The sequence below is a fragment of the Leopardus geoffroyi genome, chromosome E2, assembly GCF_018350155.1.
Source record: "Leopardus geoffroyi isolate Oge1 chromosome E2, O.geoffroyi_Oge1_pat1.0, whole genome shotgun sequence".
NCBI lineage: Eukaryota > Metazoa > Chordata > Mammalia > Carnivora > Felidae > Leopardus > Leopardus geoffroyi.
The window spans coordinates 20180362-20197002 of NC_059335.1; the positions used below are offsets into that span (position 1 = coordinate 20180362).

A 16641-nucleotide genomic window follows, 5' to 3' on the forward strand; every position below is an offset into this window, starting at 1 on the left:
TCTTAATTCAGTACTGTGTTTCCTTCCCTAGGATGAAAAACCACCATTATGTGAAAAGCCTCCACCGTCCCCAGGTATTTGCCTTTTAAATTTAATTATGGTGAACACCTTATTATTGTAGAGGTTACCCAGAATTATCTTGTCTAAAATAAAAGTCACTTCTTTCCCCCATACAAGCTGTTGCTTCTGTCCCATTACTGTGTTTGGGAAGAGGAGGCACCTGTTGACCTTCCACCTGTGCCCTAAAAGAGAGGGTCCAAGTGTTCAGACGTTGAATGGTGGGTGGATGTCGCCTGGGGATGTGCTCAGGCACTGGGAGGCCAGTGTTTGCAAATCGGGGCCACTTTGTGTCCCCGCCGCCTGCCAGGGCAAGGCACAGGCCGGGAAGCCGCCACCTTTTCTAGCTGACCTCTCCTGGCATGTTTTCAGCTGTAGTCTCCATCTGCCATCCAGTCTCCAATGTTTTATTTCTGAGATGCCTCCGAGTTGCCCTCTTGTTTTCAGTGCACCTGCAGAGTTACTCATTTCTTAGACTTCCCTTTCATGTTCTAGCGACTGGATATGCATGTATCAGGGGTCAGGGAGGCTATCTGGAGCCACCAGTCCTTCCGCTAGCCCTTGCCTGCCCCCTGAGGTGTGTGCCAAGCCACAGTCTGGAGCCACCGGCCCTCCCACTCTTGTCGCCCCACCTCCAACTCCGCTTCTGCCTCTAGCCTCTCTCCATTCAGAGGCATGCCCTGGGCCAGGGAGCACATTGCAGTCCTTAACCTCCTGTGACCTCGGTGAGCATCTCTCTGCACGGAACGTCGCTCTGTGTTCTCCCCCAATCTCTCTTTCTACTCCTTCTTAAAATCCTTCGTGACCTCTGGCTTCTCCTCTCCCTGGTGCCCACAGGCTGGTGGCTCCTCCGTCTCTCCAGCTGAGTCCGCCTTCAGAGTGGGGCTGTGTCCTAAACTGAGCTTGACTTACCCGATGCATCTGTGTCCCTTGTCGGGCTGAATGTCTTTCAAGCCACAGGTCTTGGTAGCCCTCCTTGATTTGCCCTCACTGCCCACACCTGGTCAGCTCTGGGCCTGTCCCTCTCTCGTATGCCCCTTCCTCTCTGCCCTCACTCTGGGGCCCTCTGGCCTCCCTGCCTCTGGACTGGACCTCATTCCTGTTCACTTTCTTCACTGCTGGCCCCAGAGGCTCATGTGAGAATAGAGCCTCTTCCTTTTCACACCTCTGCCTAAAAACCTTTTCTGGTTCCTGGCAGCCTGCAGGACAGAACCCCTACTTTACACATTATGATATGCAAGGGCCCCCCTCGGCTCCTGCCTCTCTCCCAGTGGCTTACTGTGGCCTCAACAGACCACCCACTCTTTCATGTGTAGGCCGTTCTCTTTGCAGGGACTGAAGAACACAGCGTGAGGCTGGACGTGAAGAAGTGACTCACATGGTTTTGGAGATAAAGTCTCCTATAATTTTGATGTAAAATTGTAAAAATCAATATTTAAAAAAACTTTCTCCCTGTACCTTTCCAGATATAACCGGTAGAGCACGGCAGAGATGTTTAGAAATAACCAAAGAGAAGTTCCAGGAAATAAAAGAAGAAAACTTGCATCTAAGCAATGCAAATCAAACTCTTACTCTTGAACTTAACATAGTAAAACAAGCATTGAAAGAACTACAGTTAAAACTGAAAAGAACAGAAAAAGAAAATCGAAAGTTGAAAGAGGCTAAGAAAGCATCCTCTCAGGAAGGTGGGGGTAACTACACTGTTCTTTTATTAAAGGAACAAACAAGAATTCACTTATTTTCTCATTTATTTGAAAGTTACTATTTTCTGTTGTAATATTTGCTGATGTTAATGTTTTTATTGTATTATAATATTTAAGGTTCTGTTTTTTTAGGTTTATTTATTTTGAAAGAGAGAAGAGAGAAACAGCACGTGAGCTGGGGAGGGGCAGACAGAGAGAATCCCAAGCAGGCTCTGCAACTGTCATCACAGAGCCCAATGCAGGGCTCGAACTCACAACTGTGAGATCATGATCTGAGCCAAGATCAAGAGTTGGACTGAGCCAGGGGCACCTGGGTGGCTCAGTTGGTTAAGCATCCAATTTTGGCTCAAGTCATGATCTCACACTTCAAGAGTTCGAGCCCCGCATCAGGCTCTGTGCTGACAGCTCAGATTCTGTCACAGATCCTGTGTCTCCCTCTCTCTTTGCCCCTCCCCTGCTTGTGCTCTGTCTCTCTCTCTTTCTCTCAAAAATAAATAAATGTTAAAAAAAAACAGATTTGGGGGGCGCCTGGGTGGCGCAGTCGGTTGGGCGCCCGACTTCAGCCAGGTCACGATCTCGCGGTCCGTGAGTTCGAGCCCCGCGTCGGGCTCTGGGCTGATGGCTCGGAGCCTGGAGCCTGTTTCCGATTCTGTGTCTCCCTCTCTCTCTGCCCCTCCCCCGTTCATGCTCTGTCTCTCTCTGTCCCAAAAATAAATAAACGTTGAAAAAAAAAATTTAAAAAAAAAAAAAAAAAAAAACAGATTTGGACTGAGCCACCCAGGCATTCCCTGAGGCATATATTTATTTCTACAGTTTTATATTATCTGTGCTGTTACTTTGTGGAATCTATTTTCTTTTCTTTTCTTTTCTTTTTTTCTTTTTGTTTTGTTTTTTGAGAGAGAGAGAGAGCAAGAGAGCGTGAGCAGGAGAGAGGGGCAAAGAGAGGGAGAGAATCTTCAGGGCTTGATCTCATGACTGTTATATCATGTCCCGAGTGAAAATTAAAAGTTGAATGCTCAACCAGCTAAGCCACCCAAGCACCCCTGGAATCTCTTTTCTGTTATGCTTTCTAAAAGGATATTGCTATTCTATGGGAAGGTTATTAGTTCTAATAAATTTTACATTTATTTTATGTATATCATTTGAAACAATGACTTTTGCTTTCTACAGTTTTCATTTTACTTTAATTGTATATGCATAAACTTCCAAAACACCGTTGACTCTTCAGTGTTAAAAAAACTTTGTAACTTTTATTCATTAATACCTATATATCTGTCCTCCACTGCCTCTTGTGAGCCTAAAGAGAAAAAAGAGCAGATGATTGTAATTTATATAAAATCTTGATCAATTTGATGTAAGTTCTTCTAATATTAAATTCTTTTTTTTTTTCCCTATAGTCGCTGCACCTGAACTACTTTGTCTAAGGAAACAGGCTCAAGAATTAGTGGATGAAAATGATGGGTTGAAAATGACTGTCCATCGTTTGAATGTGGAACTGAGTAGATATCAGACAAAATTCAGGCATTTATCCAAGGAAGAGGTAATGTTTTCAATTTTAAAATATCAGTTTTCTGATTTTTTATTTTTTAGCCTTTGCTGTTGAATTGCTTTCCATTCTTGAAGGGTTCATTTTTTTTTTTTTTTTAATGTTTATTCTTGAGACAGAGACAGAGCGTGAACAGGGGAGGGGCAGAGAAAGAGAGAGACACACAGAATCTGAAACAGGCTTCAGGCTCTGAGCTGTCAGCACAGAGCCTGATGCAGGGCTCGAACCCATGAACTATAAGATCACGACCTGAGCCAAAGTCGGACGCTTAACCGACTAAGCCACCCAGGTGCCCCGAAGGGTTCATATTTATTATTATTTGGTATAAAATGGCACATCCAAAGCACAGTCTTTCGGGGGACCTTTCTATGTCCTCCCTTCTGCCCTTCCTTCCCCTCCCCCTTTCTCAAAACAAAAAGCCATAAAGGTTCTTTGTAAAGAAAATTTGGGGACAATACAAAAGTAAATAAAGGAGTAAAAGTCCTTGTCTTCGGCTCCATTCTCAGTCCTGTTCCTCCAGGGTATAGCTGTTGTCTCTTGGTGTACAAACTTTGGAAAGAAAGCAGACTAGTTTTCACAAGTCCCCCAAATCACCTGGCTCTCATAGCCAATGGGACTTGGGCTCATGATTCCCACAGGACTAGCAAGCAAAGCAGCAGTTCTGAAATAGGGATGGTACACACAGGTGTGGCTACTCACTGGGCTCAGCACAGGGGAAGCAGGCAAAACACCCACCTCCCACTTTTCCCTGGAAGGGGTTTGATCTCATACTTTCCCAGCTGCTGCCTGAGGTCTGGCTTCCAATCAGCCTGCATCTGGGTGCTAAATACAGCCTTCCCTTTTGGGAAATTAATGAGTCTTGGTATGCCCTCAACTACTGGGAGCCACTAAGAACAAAGACAGTGGCTTGGACAATCACAGAGTTTTGAGAGGCAACCAGGAGCTCAGGCCAGGCTGATTGATGAGGCTCGTCTCTTATACCGGACCGGTCTGTCAAAACTGGGAGAGGTAGGCTGTTTTTCCTAATGTACAGAAACCAACACAGAGAGTCCAGGAAGATGCAGGAAAAAGGGAGTATGTTCCAAACAAAAAGATCAGATACTGATTTTAATGAAGTACAGGTAAGTGATTTACTCAATAGAGAGTTCAAAATAACAGTGATAAAGATGCTCACTGAGGTCCAGAGAGCATGAACAAAGTGAGCATTTCAACGAAGAAATAGAAAAAAACGTAAAAGTACCAGACAGAAAGCATAGAGCTTAAGACTACAATAACTGAACCAAAAAATTCAATAGAGGGGTTCAGCAACAAACTAGAGCAAGTGGAAGAAAGAATCAGTGAAGCTGAAGACATGGCAGTATAATTCATCCTATCAGAGAAGCAAAAAGAAAATGAAAAAGAATGATGGGATGCTATCAAGTGGATTACAGGCGTCCCAGAAGGAGGAGAGAGAGAAAGGGACAGAAAGCTTATTTAAATAATGGCTGAAAACTTCCCTAACCTGGGGAGAGAAACAGACCTCCAGATCTAGGAAGTTCAAAGAGTTCCAAATAAGAAGAACCCAAAGACACCCACTCAAAACACATTATAATTAATCTGTCAAAAGTTAAAGACAAGGAAAGAATATTAAAAACAGCAGAGAGAAAAATAACTTAGGACACACAAGGGAACTCCCATAAGAATATCAGCAGATTTTTCAGCAGAAACTTTGCAGGCCGGGAGGGTGTAGCACAGTGTATTCAAAAACAAAACAAAACAAAAACTGCCAACCAAGAATACTCTACCTGACAAAGCTGGACAAAGAGTTTTCCAGACAAGCATAAGCTTAAGGAGTTCGTCACCACTAAACTGGCCTTAAACATAGTTTTCTAAGCTGAAGTAAAGAGGCAACTTAGTAATAAGAAAACACATAAAAGAACTAATAATTGAATTCAGTAAATTTGCAAAATCAATACAAAAATATACAAAAATCAGTTGTGTTTCTAGACACTAACCACAAAGTATTGGGAAGAGGAATTAAGGGGAAAAAATCCCATTTATAATAGCATCAAAAAGAACAAAATGCTTTGGAATAAATTTACAAAGGAGGTGAAAGATAAAACCCAAAGCCATAAAACATACAGATGAAAGAAATTAAAGGCACAAATAAATGGAAAGATTTTCTGTGCTTATAGATTGGAAGAATTAATAGTTAAAATGTCCATACTAGCCAAAGTGATCTACAGATTCAGTGCAGTACCTTTCAAAATTCTGATGGCATTTTTCACAGAAATAGATGGCATTATTTCACAGAAATAAAATTTGTGTGGAATCACAAAAGACCCTCAATAGCCAAAGCAGCCTTGAGAAACAAGAACAAAATCTGGAGGCATCACACCTCCTGATTTTAAGCTACTACAAAGCCATAGTAATCAAAACAGTATGGTATTGGCATAGAAACAAACACACAGACTAATGGAACAGAACTGAGGGCCTAGAAATAAACCCATGTATATATGCTCAGTTTATTTTTGACAAAGGAGCCAAGAATATACTATGAGGAAAGGACATTCTCTTCGATAAATGATTGGAAAAACCAGATGTCCACATCCAAAAGAATGAAACCGGGCCCCTAGCTTACACCACACCCCAAAATCAACTCAAAATAAATTAAGGACTTGAGCATAAGACCTGAAATCATAAAACTCCTTCTTGACATCAGTCTTGGTGATGGTTTTCTGGATTTGACGCCCAAAACAAAAATAAACCAGTGAGGCTACATCAAACTTGTCAGCAAAGGAAACCATCAACAAAATGAAAAGGCAACCTATGGAACGAGAAAATATTTGCAAACCACATATCCAATAAAGGATTAATGCCCCCCAAATACAAGGAATTCCTACAGCTCAACAGCACAAAAGTAAATAATTTAAAAACGAGCAAAGGACCTCAATAGCCATTTTTCCAAAGAAGAGCTGCAAGTGACCCACAGTGCTCAGCATCACTCACCAGCAGTGAAATGCAAAGTAAAGTCCTAATGAGCTGTCATCTCACCTGTTAGCAGGTCTATTATTAAAAAGACGAGACAGGGGCGCCTGGGTGGCGCAGTCGGTTAAGCGTCCGACTTCAGCCAGGTCACGATCTCGCGGTCCGGGAGTTCGAGCCCCGCGTCAGGCTCTGGGCTGATGGCTCAGAGCCTGGAGCCTGTTTTGGATTCTGTGTCTCCCTCTCTCTCTGCCCCTCCCCCGTTCATGCTCTGTCTCTCTCTGTCCCCAAAATAAATAAACGTTGAAAAAAAAAAAAATTAAAAAAAAAAAAAAAAAAAAAAAAGACGAGACAGCAAGTGTGAGGTGTGGAGAAAAGGGAACCCTCATGCACTGTCACAAGTTAATTTGTGCAGCCACTATGGAGGGCAGTATGGAAGTTCCTCAAGAAACTAAAAATAGAGTCCCTATATGATTCAGCAATTCCACTTCTGGGTATATGTCCAAAGGCAACAAGGTCACTGTCTTGAAGAGATGTCTGTGCTTTGATGTTCGTTGAAGCATTGTTCACAACAGCCAAGATATGGACACAGCCTACGGATGAATGGATAAAGAAAATGTAATGTATATGCAAAAATGTGTGTGTATGTGAGAGAGAGAGAAAGAGAGAGATCTATATATCTCACTCTTGATTTGGGCTCAGGTCATGATTCCTGGGTCATGGGATGGAACCCTGTGTTAGCTCCACCCTGTGCATGAGGCCTGCTTGGGATTCTCTCTCCCCCCCTCTCTCTCCCTCTGCCCCCTCCCTCACTCATGCTCGCTCGCTCTCTCTCTCTCTCAAAATACAATACAATATCATGGTGGAATATTAGTCAGCGTTACAAGAGAAAGTAGTGCTGCTCTTTGCAACAACATAGATGAACATGGAGAGCATTCTGCTAAGTGAATTAAGACAGACAAATACCGCATAGTATGGCTTCTGTGTGGAATCTTAAAAAAAAAAAAAAAAAAAGCAGGTCAAACTTACAGAAACAGTAGAGTGGTGGTTGCCATGGGCTGGGGGCTGGAGGAAATGGGAGAGGCTGGGGTATAATCTTTCAGTTATAAGACGAGTAAGATCTAAGGATTAATGGATAACATGATGACTATAGTTGATAACGCTGTGTTGTATAATTGAAATTTGTTAAGAGAATAGAACTAGTGTTTTCCTTTAAAAAAAAAAAAGTAAATACGTGAGGTGATGGGTGTGTAATTAGCTTGGTGATGGGAATGCTTTCACAATGGAGGCATACGGAAAGAAGAAAGCAGACTCGGTTTTTCTTTAAAAGAGGGATTACAGAATTCGATAAACTCACTGAGCAGAGCACTGTGTCAGGTGCCGTGAGGAGCAAAAAGGAGCCAGAAGGTCAGGTCCTTGCCCTTAGAGAATAGTGCACGTGAGGGGTGTGCGGGGGCGGGTTGGGGGTTCTGACATGTCAGGATGTGCAGCTGACTGTCCCCTGCTGGGATCAGGATAGGAAGCCAGAGAGGACACCTGTTCTCATGTGGTTCCTGAGAATTCAGGGCAGCTTCACAAGCTTCTGATTTTGTTTGTTAATTTTTTTTTAATGTTTATGTATTTTTGAGAGAGAGAGAGAGAGAGCACAGGGGAAGGGCAGGGAGGGAAGAGATGGAGAATCCCAAGCAGGCTCTGCACTGACAGCCCAGAGCCCGATGCAGGGCTTGAACCCACAAACTGTGAGATCATGACCTGAGCCGAGGTCGGACACTTAACCCAGGTGCCCTGGTTTTCTTTTTAAAGTAAGACTTAAGTTTACGTTTTGCAATAACAGCTTTGAGATTCACATACTCACCAGTTCACCCATATAAAGTGTGCAATTCAGGGGTACCTGGCTGGCTCAGTCTTGAGCGTGCAGCTCTTGATCTTAGGATTGTGAGTTCAAGCCCCATGTGGGGTATAGAGATTACTTAAACATGAAATCTTTTTTAAAAATGAAGTGTACAAGTCAGTGATTATTGTAGTGTCTTTGCAGGATCATGCAACAATCACTACAGTCAATTTTAGGGCACGTTCGTCACAACAAGAAATTTCATACCTGGTAGCAGTCACTCCCCATTTCCCCCACCACCTGCACTGGCCCCTGCAACTACTAACGTACTTTCTGTGTCTATGGATTTGCCTGTTGTGAGCATTTCATATAAACGAAATCATACAACATGTGATCTTTCTTGACTGACTTCTTTCACATAGCATAATGTTAACTCACGCATGCACTCGAACGTGAGTGGGGGAGGGGCAGAGAGAAAGGGAGAGAGAGAGAGAGAGAGAGAGAGAGAGAGAGGATCCCAAGCAGGCTCCACCCTGTCAGCTCAGAGCCCAAGACAGGGCTTGAACTCACGAACTGTGAGACCATGACCTGAGCCGAAATCAAGAGTTGGATGCTTAATTGACTGAGCCACCCAGGCACTCCCCCCGCTGATTTCCTGACTTTTATGATGTTACTGCGGTTGATTAAACGAATGTTTGCTGGCAGGAAATATACACTGAAGTATTTAGAGGAAAAGGGGCATTGTATCTGCAAATGTCTCTCAAACATTTCAGAAAAAAAGTGCTCATATATACATACATGCACATATGTATGCATGTGCATGCATAGATGCTGATGCCCGGTCTAGAATAAGAATATCTAAGGCTTATTTGCAATAACATGGATGAAGCTAAGGAGTATAATGCTAAGCGAAATAAGTCAGTCAGAGAAAGACAAATACTATATGATCTCATGTGGAATTTAAGAGACAAAACAAATGAGCAAAGGAAAAAAAAGAGAGAGAGAGAGAGAGAGAGAGAGGCAAACCAAGAAACAGATACTTAACTACAGAGAAGAAACTGATGGTTACCAGAGGGAAGGGGGTGGGGTGGGGGCAGGGGGAGATGGGTGATGGGGACTAAGGAGGGCACTTGTGATGAGCACCGGGTGTTGGTATGGAAGTGCTGAATCACTATGTTGTACACCTGAAACTACTGTAAAATTGTATGTTATCTATACTAGAATTGAAATTCAAAACATAATTTAAAAAAAAAAAAGCATATCTAAGGCTTGAAATATCAGAGGAAGTGTAGTTTAATTTGCCTTCACCATGTGCTTTGCTCTTAGACTTTAAATATCGACGGCCTCCCATCAAAGGGTCCAACACCACCCTGGTTGGTAAGTGAGAGTTATTTCATTTCAGGCCCACGCCTTCTGGGTTATAATTGAATAGATGTTAAAAACCATTCCAAATTAAGTAGATTTTCTTACCTTTTTAAAAACGTGCTGATTGTGTTCAGATGTAAGACCTATGATAACCTTCTTTTTTCCATTGTGTTCAGTTGGATACAAAGTACCTGTCACCCTTGTTACTGGCATATGAAGACAGGATGAAGGAGAAGGATGAGCTCAATGCCACCCTTCAGGTAGGCTGGCCTCAGGACAAGGTTTATAAAAAATAAGACCACTTCAAACTTTGAAGAAACATTTTGAAGATAGGTATGCCCAACATCTCCTGGGTACTCAGATGTTGGAAGGAGGAAGAAAAGGGAGGAAGGAGTGTAGTGGTGCAGGTGGGGGGGAGGGGAGGAAGGAAGAGAAAGAAAGAGGGAGGGAGGGATCAGTGGGGCCGGAGGGGTGCGCGGGGATAGGTGAGCGGGGTGTGGAGGGATGGGACGGTGCCGCATCCATCGGAAGCCCGGATTCCCAGGCCGGCAGCCCCGGGTGGGCCGGGCTCTGGGTGTGCAGAGAAGACAGCAGCAGGGGCCGCTCCTTTCCTGGCGCTCTGCGGCTACACGCTCCACTGCGGAGGGACATTGGGCAGACATGGGAAGAGTAGGCCAGAGATATTTTAGGCCGACTCAGATGCTTCTTAGCTCTCTGAAGAGCTGACCCCAGAGAAATCCAGTGGCGGCGGTGGTGGTGGTGGTGAGGAAGCCAGGTGTTTGCTCATTTCTGCCTTGTTCAACTCTGTGTGGTGGGAAGGGCCTCCGACAGCAGACCCCGTTCTCATTACACAGGCGGCCAAGGCTACGTGGCTGTTATAGGTATAGGTCCCATTCTCTCTGTGTGCTCATTTAAGTGACCAAAGACATCTCTGGAATTGGAAGGATCCAGAGAGAAAAGTTTGGGTTTTCTGGACTCTCTGGCTGGGAGGGTCTGTTAAGTCACCCAGCCTTCCTTGTTATACTGTCCCATGTACAATGGTCCACATAATACGGTTTTGAACCTTTTCTTCTAGACTTCCTGTTGGACACTTAATTTTGTAAGAGGATGAATTAATCTTTTTTTTTTTTTTTTTTTTTTTTTGAGAGAGAGAGAGAGAGCATGCACACACACTCACGAGCGGGGTGGGCAGAGAAAGAGGGAGAAAGAGAATCCCCAGCAGGCTCTGTCCTCCCAGAGCAGAGCCCTGTGTGGGGGCTCAGTCTCACAAACCCTGAGACCTTGACCTGAGCCAAAATGAAGAGAAGCTTAACCAACAGAGCCACTCAGTGCCCCAGGGGTGAATTAATCTTATACTAATTAACTATCAAGCCAAACAATTAACAAAATTAATTTGGTGCTCCTTCTAAAACAGGGGTATGGAAATAGTCTTTGTAAATAGACATTTAGTAAATACTCTAGGCTTTGCAGGCCCTGTGGCCTCTGTCAGCAACTCTTCAGCTCTGCTGTGGAAGGATGAAAACAGCTATAGACGAAGTGCAAATGAATGAGTGTGGCTGTGTTCCAGTAAAACTTTATTTTCAAAACAAGCACCTGGCTTGGGGGCTTTAGTTTGCCTGAGCCCTGTTCTACAAAAGAGCTGTCAGCCATTGGGGAGTGTGTTTGGGCAGAAAGGTAAAAAAAAGAAGCTACATGGCATGGTTAAGTTAAATGGGTATAAGCATAAATGTCTAATAGCTGAGAGAAGAATACACACTGGCATCTGAGGTTGTCTCGTGCTGAAGGACGCCACAAGACACTGAAGCTGACTGAGGGCTGGCTGAGAAAAGCAGCGACGGAGGAGGCCCAGCAAGAGTGCCAAGAACACAGGAGGCAAAAGCGGGCCCCACAGCAGTCCTTAGTTGGGCTAATGACGGTTGGAGCTGTCCTCACTGATGGCTTCCTGTAGGAGAGGCTTTCTTGTGATCATGAAGGGCCAAAATTAGGAGAATCCAGGGGCACCTGGGTGGCTCAGTCGGTTGAGCATCCGACTTGGTCTCAGGTCATGATCTCACGGCTTGTGAGTTCGAGCCCCGCATCAGACTCTGTGCTGACAGCTCAGAACCTGCTTCGGATCCTCTGTCTCCCTCTCCCTCTACCCCTTCTCTACTTGCACGTGCGCTCTCTCTCTCTCTCTCTAAAAAAAATAAACATTAAAAAAAAATTAGACTCCAACCCCTACCCTTTAATTCAGATGAAAAGTTCTTTTATCTAAAAATTTCCAGTTTATCCTCCAAAGTCTTTAAACAAAAGAAAAATTACAGTGTTCTTAGGTCTCTGCTTTTTTTCTTTCTTTTTTCTTTTTTATTTTTTTGACCTGCCTTTATCATTTCAGCTTGTGGCACTCATAGGAAAATGTTATCAAATCAGGAACTGAGTGTTTAAAACCTGATGTTCTCTGTCCCTTGTACTCAGCATCGCGGTTGTGTCCTGCTTCCCACCAGACTGGGGAGCTCCCTGAGGGCAGGCACCTGGTGCTGCTACGAAGCTTAAGGCAGCTGTTGATGTGAGACTTTGCTAGAAAGCCGCTGACCTTTGACTTGAGCCACAGCGACAGCACTAAGGCTGAGAAATAGCGCCATGTGTCTGTGTGTGTGTGTGTTACAGTGTATATACATTTGTATTTCAGGAGGAAATGAGGATGTTTAGGATGAGGGTCCAGGAAGTGGTGAAAGAAAACGAAGAATTGCATCAGGAGCTAAATAGAAGCAGTCCTGTTACCAGCAAGGAATGGCAAGTGTGTTTCTGGTATATTCTGCTAGCTCAAAAGAAAACAAGATGATAGGAATAAACTTTATTAAACCATCAGATACCTTTTCCTTTTTTTCACTAAAACATTTTCAGGGAGAGTTTCTAAGAAATTAATAAGGCACAGTGAAAATGTGATCTATTCTAAACTTGAATTTTAAAGATTACGTTTAAAATTCTAAATAGGCTTTTATGGGGCGCCTAGGTGGCTCGATCGGTTGAGGCCGGGCTCTTGATTTCGGTTCGGGTCATGATCTCACGGTTCCGTGAGATCGAGCCGTGAGTCAGGTTCTGTGCAGAGAGCACAGAGACTGCTTGGGGTTCTCTCCCTCTGTGTCTGCCACTCCCCTCTTCACATGCGTGCACGTGCGTGCACACGCTCTCTCGCTCTCTCAAAATAAATAAACTTTAAAAACTAAAATAAAATTGAAAAAGGTTTTTAAACCTGAAATCCATCTACTCTCCCTCCCTTTTTATGTTCCGATGTTATATTTCTCTAGGACAGTTTTCCCATTCCAAACCTGTTGAGCCACATCCTTTTTGCCCTGGTGACTGTTCCAGAGCTTTAGCACAGAAAGCTCAGGATGGGGCTCCGCACCACTAGCTCCCGTCTGGCCTGCCCTTTCCGTGGCCTTCCATTCCCTGACAACTGAGCGTTGCCTCACTCCATCCTGCTACAGATGCTGCTGCCTCTCCCCAGAATGCCCCTCCTGCCTCTTACTTCATCCGTTAGGGCCCTGCTCAAATGGCCCTGATCAAATGATGCTGGTCAGCGCCTCTCCCTGGAGGCAGAATTCCTCAGTTGCTCCCTTGTCTCAGTTTCTGACATGGCCCTAAACATACACCCTGTCCTGGTACCTGCCATGCTGTGCCTACCTGTGTGTCTCCGTGTCGGGCTTACTGTGCTCGGTGAGCTCTTCAAGGGCAAGGCGATGTCCTGTTCATTAGCACAGTGGCAACAGAGGCCTAGTCAATGAATACATGAAAGTAGAGGTCTTAAAAAGTCTAAGGGCAACATCCAGGCAAGACTAAGAAAGCAAAAGCTATTCACGTTGATCTTTTTCTATGTTATACTTAGTAATTTTTAAATGTTTTAACATCACTGAAAAAAATTAAAGTACTTTCCATATGTGATGTCCCGGAATTCGGAATAAGAGGCAACAGCATTGCTACCATCAGGTGGGTTCTCCCTGATGTGATGGTCACCGATGTGTCAGTCGGGTTTGGCCTGGGCAGCTACTGGATCTTGGTGCACTGTGGTTTCCACTGTTGAACTTGGATTTTCTTCTGTCAGGGCTCCTAATGTGCCTCCCCTCAACCCTCCTTGAATAGCACCCTAGAAAGCAGGTCAGTTAGACTGCTTGCAAGAGCCCTCGAGAGAACTGGGATGTCAGGTTCTTCCTCTGACCTCGTACATAAATGCAAGTCAAACCTGGTTACTTCTCCTTAAAATCAAATAAATAAACAGAAGAAAGACCCCACTTTCAAATCCACACGTGCACTTGGCCCTTGGCACCCTGCTCTGGAGTGGTGGTCTATGCCATGGTTGGGGAGATGTTAGGTCTGTGCGGTGCCTGTTGAGACCCCCGCCCCCCCCCCCCCGCCATCTGGCCTCTCCCTTATTCTGAATTCATTGCCATCCACCCTGGGGAGGGGTCCTGTGGGCAGATCTCCTGGCACTCCTGGGCACCCCTGGCACTCGTGCCCCCCCCCCCCACCTCCCTGGCCGGGAGGATCCCTGTCCCTACACAGGTGCCAGGTACGGGACGTCCCCACCAGAGACTCGGACACACCAACTTCACACGTCAGTAGAAACTGTCTCCTTATTTTCACGTAATTTCTCCATGAACTTCTGGGCCATAACTAAATTCTGCATTTCTTTTCCTGATGTCCTCTGACCAACTGGGATAGCTCATGTTTCACGGGCCTCAGTTTGCCTCTAAAATAAGAGGGGGTACTAAACTAAATCTGAGGTCTTAAATTTTTTTTTTTTTTTTTTAAGAAATAGGAGAATCCCTAATATTTAAAAAAGAAAGAAAAGAAGGAATGGTGGAAGGGAAAGAAAGGAAGGAGGGAAGCAGGTAGGGAAAGAAGAAGAACGAAGGGAAGGAGGGAGGGAGGAAGAAAGAAGTCCCGAGAAAGTCCACAGTGGGGCTGGTCTGTCAGAGGCAGGACAGTTGTGGGGCCACAGCTGGGAGCTGGCGGGGAGGGGGGCTGGGACTCTGTCCCTCCCAGACAGCAGGGCAGCTCCCTCCCATCATGGGTGCCAAGGAGCCAATGTGCAGCCACTACTGGAGTTAGATCATTGCTATAGCTTGACTCTTTTCATCTTTTTTCTCTCCTTCCTCTTTTTGAGCTTAAAGTGAAAACTTGAGATAATTTACTGGTTTACCATTTGCTTTGAATGGTAAGCATTTAACCAGATTTCCGAGGCCCCCTTAGCTCATTCCGATTGAAATTTTCAATCATGAAGGTTGAGCTGGGCTGGGATTTACTTGGCACCCTCTGTAAGGGAAGGGTTTGCTCATGTGAGATTAAGGTTGGGGACTTTTAGTACTTAGTATGGTTTAAGAAACTAGCCAGAGGATTTTAACAAAGTCATCGTTTTGGGACAAATATGCTATTGATTACAAGTGTGTACTTCTCAATTAAAATGAGAACTTCTAGGGAGCCTGAGTGGCTCAGTCAGTTAAACGTCCTACTCTTGATTTCTGCTCAGGTCATGATCCCAGCATTGTGACATCGAGCCCCATGTTGGGCTCTATGCTGAGAGTGGATTCTGCTTGGGATTCTTTCTCTCTCTCCCTCTGCCCCTCTCCCCTGCTTGTGGGCTCTCTCTCGCTCTCTCTCTCTGTCTCAAATTAAAAAAAAAAAAAAAATGGAAACTTCCTAAATTCTTCCTCAGTTCTAATTACCTACTGGTTTCAAAATAATCCAGTGGGTTTTGGGATTGGAGGTTTATATAGATGAAACAAGATTGGCCATTTGATAATTGTTCATAGTGGGTGTTGTGTACATGAGAGTTTATTATCTGTTTCTTTTCTACTTCTGTATATGTTTGAAATGTTACATTTTTTTTTTTCAACGTTTATTTATTTTTGGGACAGAGAGAGACAGAGCATGAACGGGGGAGGGGCAGAGAGAGAGGGAGACACAGAATCGGAAACAGGCTCCAGGCTCTGAGCCATCAGCCCAGAGCCTGACGTGGGGCTCGAACTCAAGGACCGCGAGATCGTGACCTGGCTGAAGTCGGACGCTTAACCGACTGCGCCACCCAGGCGCCCCTGAAATGTTACATTTTAAAAAGTTACTGAAGCAGTTCATAATCGAGACTTTATTACTGTACTTTCCCAGTTTAATGTGAGTGGGAGGATTAACTATGTTTGAAAGATGTTTAGTATTGAAACTTGTCCAGATAGTCATTACCTACAACACATTAGTGGCTTTCTTTTATTTATTTTTTTTTTTAATTTTTTTTTATGTTTTTATTTTTGAGAGAGAGAGTGTGAGCCGGGGAGGGGCCAAGAAGGACACAAAAAATCTGAAGCAGTCTCCAGGCTCTGAACTGTCAGCACAGAGCCCAACGTGGGGCTCAAACTCATGAACCACGAGATCATGACCTGAGCCAAAGTCGAATGCTTAACTGACTGAGCCACCCAGATACCCCTTACTTTCTTTCTTTTAGACTCTGGAGTGTCTCTGTAATCATTCAGTACCTGAATAGCAGTATTTAATTTTGTAAATCAATTGTAGGCGTCAGCTTCAGACTCACGCAGAACTGGTTTTAGAGGAAAACAAGTTGTTGATAGAGCAGTTGGAGATTCAGCAAAGAAAAGTCAAGGACACCCACCAGGAGCGTCTCCAGGAAGGTGAGCCATCTTTCCATCAAGTAATGATGATGCTGTGATATCACTGTTGTCTCATACTTGCACCGCCTCCCCTTCTGGTAGAGATCCCCTTCAAATTAAAAATGGGGGAAATCATGTTTTCTAGAATGTGTTGTTCTTTACTGAAATGCAGCTGTTTATGTTACAACATATCCAACCATCACCGCAGTGATTGCTTTCTCTTAGGCTCCGCAGTGTCCTTCCAGTTATACTGTAAATCTTGTAAAGCAAATGTACGTGACCCATTTAGAATCTGCAGAACTGGGTTTGGGGGTGCTAATGCCATTTGTAAGAGGGGAAAATCATGGGAGGTGAATATTTGAAACAATGCAAGGGTCTGTTCCTGAATATTTGTGACATGAGTAATAAGAACTCACTCACTCTCTGAATAGTTTCTGTGTGACCTTGCCCTTCGTCAGAGCTGTGGGTGCTGTGATAGACTGTATTTCCCTTCGATACCTTCTGTGAGCACCCCCTCTCTCCATGTGTCCCTCCCTGCTC

The 16641-nt window shown here is 44.4% G+C and overlaps 1 protein-coding gene across 6 annotated transcripts in view; it reads left to right on the forward strand.

Annotated features, from left to right (window-relative positions):
- CEP89 (centrosomal protein 89) overlaps positions 1-16641 on the forward strand; it is a 77162-nt gene that overhangs the window by 28375 nt on the left and 32146 nt on the right. For 4 of the 6 annotated variants that reach the window (XR_006702604.1, XM_045442540.1, XM_045442536.1 and 1 more), the window contains 7 exons: positions 32-74; positions 1524-1748; positions 3158-3300; positions 9428-9478; positions 9643-9726; positions 12135-12238; positions 16007-16122. Coding sequence is in view for 5 of the 6 variants with exons in the window: in XM_045442540.1 (XP_045298496.1) it covers positions 32-74; positions 1524-1748; positions 3158-3300; positions 9428-9478; positions 9643-9726; positions 12135-12238; positions 16007-16122 (766 nt within the window). In the remaining variant the exon portion in view is untranslated. The remainder of the gene's footprint in view (positions 1-31; positions 75-1523; positions 1749-3157; positions 3301-9427; positions 9479-9642; positions 9727-12134; positions 12239-16006; positions 16123-16641) is intronic. The other 2 variants (XM_045442539.1, XM_045442537.1) reach the window with 1 other exon arrangement.